The following is a 6,875-nucleotide window of genomic DNA, read 5'->3' as shown; positions in this document are numbered from 1 at the left end:
GCACCCGGAATGGACCTATTTAAAGGCCTTCGACTCGGAGCTTCAGAATAACAACTGCAATGACTTTCTCTTCTGCTTGGTGCTCCAAAAAGGCTCCTGCAACACTGTAACGCTCCACCGACAACCAGACTTCAGCTTTAATTAGTTTTTTATTGTCGGTAATTTTTATATATAATTCTTATACTTGCAATTTGTAATCATTTCAAACTATTAGTAGATTGTCCAACGAAAGCACTCGACGAGTGTGAGCCTTAGAGTAAGAGTCGTCAAAGGCTCCGAACCAAGTAAAAACCTTGGTCGTGTTAGCATTGCTTCTTATTCTTCCGCTGCGTATCTGTTTTAAAATCAAATTTTAGACAATCGCTATTCACCCCCCCCCCCCTCCTCTAGCATTCTTTCTGATCCTACAAGAGGTACCTCGAAGGTGATTAAAGGCACCTCAGAGGCGATTGGAGGCACCCTCGTATGGATAGGAGCTGAGGACTGCGGATCAGATAAGCACTGTCGGAGGCACCTTGGGATGTTGGAGGCACCTCCAACACTGTTTATAAGGAGGTCAGCGGCAGCACTCAAAGCATCAATCTTTTACATAATTCCTCGACTATTCTACTGCTACGTTCTCACATTGTTGCTACTCTACTACTCATCTACGTCCAAACTCTACCAACAGACCAACGCAACACTTGACCTTCCACACTTCAATATCATGTGTTGGGTAATGCTTATTTTAAAGGTTATATACTTTATTGCTTGTTACACTTTCCTATTTCTCTATTTATACTCGACTACTCTACCAAGAGTTTATCAGTAGAGGATATTAGTAGATTACACATTGATAGGTCAAAGAGGCTTGGAGCTTGGAGTAGGAGTCAACGAAGGCTCTGAACTAAGTAAATTGTCGTGTTTTGTTTCCATTTCTTTTTTTCGCACTTACGCACTCACTTTCTTTTAAGTTTCAAAAATGATAAAGTTTTTAAAATCATGTGATCCTTCCCCCCGCCTCACCCCCCCATGTGTATGAATCCTACAACAACAACATCATCAAATCATTCTGAAATTATTGCAATGCATGAAGTCGAGAATGTATTGGTTGAGATCCATGATTCTACATATTCAAGAATCATTCAGACTAACAACTAAATATTGCCCTATGACTATATTTGAAGATAGCACTGCTTGTATTGCACAACTAAAGGGAGGTTATATTAAAGAGGATATAATAAGGTATATTTCATCAAAATTCTTCTACATACATGAACTTTAGAAGAAAGATGATATTGATGTTCAATAAATTCATTCTAGTGATAATGTAGCTAATTTATTCACAAAAACATTAATGACGCCGACATTCAAGAAATTTATGCACAAGATAGGAATGCATCAATTAAAAGATCTTCAGTGATTGAAATCAGAGGAAGTATCTATTGTTGTACTCTTTTTCCTTCGTTTAAGTTCTTTCCACTTGTTTTTACTGATAAAATTTTAATGAGGCAGCATTAGATTCTCCATCAATCATCTAAGAGGGAGATTATAATAGATGATTGATTTAATTGTTGATTGATGAATAATTATATTTTTTTATTTTTACACCACTCCATCTATCTTATAAATAGTAGTGTTTTGATAGAAATAAAATATACCACAATTCTCTCTTATTCTATTATTGAATTATAATAAAAATAAATTTTTTTAAAAAAGTTTTTGATAGTTCAAATGGATATAATACTTACTAAAATTTAATGACAGGATATGATTAAATGTTTAAAACATTTTATTAATAGATTAAAATTGTAAAAGCACCCTTTATTATTTTCTTGAAAAGCATTTTTAAAAATATCAAAATTACATTTCATTTCATTTTTCATTTTTCATTTCAAAATATTCTTATTTCAATACTACTACAACAATAAAGAGCATTTTTATTTTTATTTTTATCCTCTTTATTTTTAAAGATTTCTTTTAATGCTTCGCATTATGTATTATCAACATACTCCATAGAGTTTTGATTTTTTTCATCAGAATGCTTCTGAAGTTAAATTTTTAGAGTCTTTTCACAATACCCAAAGTTTGGGATGTATTTTGAAAAAAGAAAGTTTCGAACCGCCGAAGCCAAATGTTGGGTCCGAGAGCGGTTCAAACCGGAACTGAGCCGCTTGGCTCGGTCTGAAAAGTTAGATTTTTGCTCGCCGCGCTCGGTCGAGGTGACGGCGCGCTTGCCCTCCTCCTCGTCCTTTTGTTCTTCCTACCGCGATGCTCGTCTTCCCTCTCTCCGCCGCCGCCGCCGTCAAATGCTCGTCTCGAGGAGGTTCCGACAGCCTCCTCTCCTCGTTTACCTTTTCTTAGTCGAAGGAAGAAGCCATAGCTCTTCTCACTTCTCCTTCGCCGCCGCCGCCGCCGCCCATTCCTCCCCTGACTCCGACTCCGATGCCCTTGTCACGGACCACCGCCCTCCCGCATCCGTCGACGTATCCTCTGCCTACGCTACCCACTGCCTCTCCCTCCTCCACCGCCTCCTCCTCCGAGGCGAGCACTCCGCTGCCCGCTCCGTCCTCAACCGCGTCGTGGCTGGTTTGGCCGTCCCTGATTCAGCCTCCGCCATCCACCTTGCGAGTTCCTTTGGAATCTCCCCCGAGTACGGTCGTATCCTCCGATCCTTGGTTTCCTCTCGCCAGTTCCTGAAGGCTAAGGCTCTTTTCGCTCACTCCACCGGCGGCGAACTACCGGAAGATTCCTCCGTGCTGGATGCCATGGTAGAATGCTTTTGCAAGCTAGGAAAGCTTGTGGATTCCAAGCCTCTGCTGGACCACATGATAAAAATTCGGTCTTTGCCGTCGAAGAGGACGTACACTGCGTTGCTGCGTTTGCTCTGCGCCGAAGAGAAGTTCCTGGAGGCTCTGGACCTCTTCGTTCTAATGGCCGGTGCCGGTGTTTTCCCAGATATGTCAGGTTATAATTCCCTAATCTATGGTTTGTGCTCAAAGGGGCATTTTGCTCAGGCACATTACCTGCTTGATAAAATGGTCAGCAGAGGATTGAGTCCTTCTTCCCAGTTGTGCAAAACCTTGTTTTACGGACTTTGCAAGGGAGGTGACATTGTCGAGTCTGAGCATGTTTGTAGAGTGATGGAGTCCCATGGTTTCCATTTTGATCGAACAATGTTTTCCACCTTGATTTCTGCATACTGTAAGAAGGGAAGGTTGGAGCCAGCTCTAGTCATTTTCCAGACAATGAAGGGGCATGCCTTCTTGGAGCCTGATGTGTATTCTTACAACACCCTGATAAGGGGCTTGCTGAGGCTCGGCTATGATGATTCAGCATGGAAGTTTTATAAAGAAATGACCATGACTGGACTTAAACCTGATGCAGTTACTTACGGGATACTGATCAGTTGGTACTGCAAGAACCAGAAAGTCGATTGTGCTTTGAGACTTCTTGAAACAATGCTTGGGTACGGTTTAGTTCCTAACATCCAATGCTACACAGCCATGATAACAGCTCTTTGCAAGACAAACAGATTGGTGGATGCTGAAAATTTGTTTGATAGGATGTTGGAGAGTGATCTCGTACCAGATCATCTAATGTTTGTTTTACTTTTGCGAAGTTTCCCCAAAAGTCATGGATTTGCAATCATCAGCAAGACTTTGCAGGCTATGGCTAAGACAGATAGTAGTGGAAAATTTAGAAATTCCTCCATATTGTTCAGTTCTAGTTTAGATCAGATATCACTTCAAGAGATGGAACTTGCATTTGATGAGATTGTGAGGCTAGATGTGCTTCCGGTTGAGTTAACTTTTAACATAGCAATAAGAACTATGAGCGGAGAGGGAAAATTTGATGCTGCTCATCGTTTGTTGGACAAAATGGTTAGTTATGGCTGTGAACCTTCAATATCAACGTACAATTTTCTCCTAAAATGCCTATGTAGAGAGAATCAGATGGAGAATGTTAAATTACTCCTAGATTTAATGAATAGCAAGGGAGTGGTATGGAATTTGGTTACTTACTCTGTTCTGATAAATGCATATGGGAAGTTTGGGGACATACACTCAGCTTTTGATATTTTTAATCAGATGATTGATCGAGGTGTCAAGCCTAATGTTATTATCTATGATCCAATAATCAAATGCCTATGCAGAATAGGAAGGTTCAGGGAGGCTGAGCTTGTATTTGGTAGAATGATCGAAAGCGGGGTAATGCCTGATGAAGTAGCCTATGTTAATCTTATCAATGGTTACTCAAAGATTGGAAGGATCAATAATGCTCGTTTTCTTTTCGATGAGATGTTGCACCGTGGCTTCCATCCTGGCTTGCATGCATACAGTGCTCTTATAAATGGACTAATAAAGAAGAATATGTTCAGTATTGCCTGCAAATATCTAGATAAGATGTTGGAGGATGGATTTCTACCCGATAAGGTACTTTACACAATGCTAGTCAATCAGTTCTTTAAGAAAGGCGAAGAGAACTTTGCCTTGTATCTAGTTGACTTGATGGCGAGAAACCAGATTGAACTTCATCTAGTGACTTATGGCTCCTTAGTAAGTGGGATTTGCAGAAACATTCTACCTCGACGAAGAAGACAGCCATATTTAGCTCATAAATTAGAAGAAGCTAGGCATATGCTTTTCAGATTGCTACCTCAAAAACATGTTTTCCTTGGAAAAGCAAACCACTTGCATCATTACCAATCTGCAGAAAAGAAGGTTGAATATGCATTGAATATAATGCGAATTGTCGTGGACAATGGGATGATTCCCAATCTCCATTTTTATAATGGTATACTCAATGGATTATGTAGAGCTAAAATGATCCAAGATGCTTGTGATTTGGTTTCATTAATGCAGAAACTCGGCACTATTCCTAACCAAGTAACGTATACAATTCTAATGAATGGCCATTTCAGATCAGACGAGGCTGATTGTGCAATTCAGTTATTTAACGAGATGAACCGCGAAGCACATGTTCTAGATGAAGTTGCTTACAATACATTGATTAGGGGTCTTTCTGGGGCTGGCCGAACCAATGATGCTCTCTGTGTTGTAAATATGATGCAGAAAAGAGGCCTTTTCCCGAGCAAGAAAGCATATAACAAATTAGCTGAATCTCTACCTCTTAGTTGTTCTACCAAACTTGCCGTCAAACTGCTCGAGGAGATGCTCTCTCATGGCTATTTTCCAAGGCACATCTATTACAATAGCTTGCTGTGGACTCTCTCCGACAACAACTTGTTTGAGGCTCATAGGGTTTTTGATATGATGTTGAAAAGAGGAAAACTACCATATCGAGAAACAAAGAGACATTTGGTTGATATGTGTCGCAAGGCTGGACAATTCGACATGGCTTTTCAGATCGAACAAAACATGGCCATCTATGAGACTTGAAAATCCATTCAGCCTCTGTACTGCTAAGCTTTTATGAGGTAACCTTTATTTTCTTGATTAACTCGCAAAGTTTCTGTATTCGAATCTCTTATAGTTTGATGTGCAAAAGATGAATGACATTCATACTGATACTAATGGATACGACATTCATCTAAATCAATCTCGGAAGTATGTTAAACAGCTTGGCAAGAAAATATTTGTGCAAAAGTCATCTGATACAGCATTATCCTTGAATCAAAGTTTGTTTTCCTTTCATAGTGGATGATGACATACAAGCTTAGTACAAGTAGAATGCCATTTAGAAAAACAAAGTGCTTGTTATAATCATGGAAGAAAATTTTACATGGTACATGGATCAGTATCTATGGTGGTTGATATGATTTCTTTGTTTCCTAGTTCGTGTTGCATCAGCTTATGTTTTTTTTTTCTATTGGTGAATTTTCAGGTAAACTACTGATGATGATTTGCAATGCAAACACTGTTGATCTGGTTGCAAAACCCTACTGAATCGCATTGACCAATCCGATGTTTATTTGAGAAGGTGGAATTTGATCCATTAATCTTGGATCAATCCGTTGTTGAATAAAGCAACTGGACGAGGAACCCACCCGCCGTTAATGGCCGCACAATCAATGGCCTCCGGACCGGGAGGTGTGCCAAAGATGTTGCAGCGCAGCGGGCGGCGGCGGCGGCGTTGCCTAAGACGAAGTCGGAGCTGGAGATGTCGCATTCCCGGTGGAATTGCGGCTGCGAGGCTGTTGAGAGGTCGGAGACGTTGAAGCACGCCACGGGGGCGACGGCGATACTGAGCCAGTGCTACCTCAAGGGAGAACGGTGTTGGTGTATAGCACGGTGGTGTGATGTCGTAATAGTAGTCGACTTTGACGGCGATACCACCGCAGACGTCGGCGATCACCGATGACGGCGCAAAGAGAAGGAAATTAAACACACCATATACAGAGTTGGCATTATATAATTCTTTTATCATACACTTCAAATGTATATTATTATGACCGTGAAATAGTTGTCTTTCAATAACAAATTGAAGAATCGTCACTTCATATATCAAGTTGACATTTTCCGTATTCAACAGAATAATGACTACCAAGAGAGTTTAAATTATTTTTTAAAAATAAAATAAAACTCTTAAAATAATAATAATAATCTATAAATTTAAAATAAAAATAAATGATGGCTTTATGGAAAGTTTAGATAGATGTAAAAAACCAAAACCAAATCGAAAATAAATTATTAAACGCTGTGGGGGCTTAAAAATTATATAACATTATAAATTATGAAAAAGAATCGCTAAATTATATAACATTATAAATTATGAAAAAGAATCGCTAGAAGGAGGGCTTGAACCTCCGACCTTGTGGTTAACAGCCACACGCTCTAACCAACTGAGCTATTCCAGCTTACGTGACTTTTTGGTTTAGTATTTATAACTTGAATTTTAAAATAACGTAGTCATAATACACACAGGTAACGGGC

General features: G+C 39.7%; 1 protein-coding gene and 1 non-coding gene across 2 annotated transcripts; one reads left to right on the top strand and one right to left on the bottom strand.

Annotated features, from left to right (window-relative positions):
• Positions 1–2,072: 2,072 nt before the first annotated feature.
• LOC122048362 (pentatricopeptide repeat-containing protein At5g62370-like) lies at positions 2,073–6,442 on the top strand. The gene is made up of 2 exons (XM_042609935.1): positions 2,073–5,419; positions 5,827–6,442. The coding sequence occupies exon 1, from the start codon at positions 2,073–2,075 to the stop codon at positions 5,379–5,381; it is 3,309 nt and encodes a 1,102-aa protein (XP_042465869.1). The 3' UTR covers positions 5,382–5,419; positions 5,827–6,442.
• A 283-nt stretch (positions 6,443–6,725) lies between these two features.
• Positions 6,726–6,799, bottom strand: TRNAN-GUU. The gene has a single exon. It is a non-coding gene; the product is annotated as a tRNA-Asn (tRNA).
• Between the last annotated feature and the right edge of the window lie 76 nt (positions 6,800–6,875).

Source organism: Zingiber officinale, chromosome 2B (assembly GCF_018446385.1).
Source record: "Zingiber officinale cultivar Zhangliang chromosome 2B, Zo_v1.1, whole genome shotgun sequence".
Taxonomy (NCBI): domain Eukaryota; kingdom Viridiplantae; phylum Streptophyta; class Magnoliopsida; order Zingiberales; family Zingiberaceae; genus Zingiber; species Zingiber officinale.
The sequence above is the reverse complement of the archived record's forward strand: the minus strand, read 5'-3'. Positions and strand labels throughout refer to the sequence as shown.

Excerpts from the sequence above, each read along its gene's own strand:
- LOC122048362 (XM_042609935.1), top strand. The coding sequence starts at position 2,073 with ATGTATTTTGAAAAAAGAAAGTTTCGAACCGCCGAAGCCAAATGTTGG.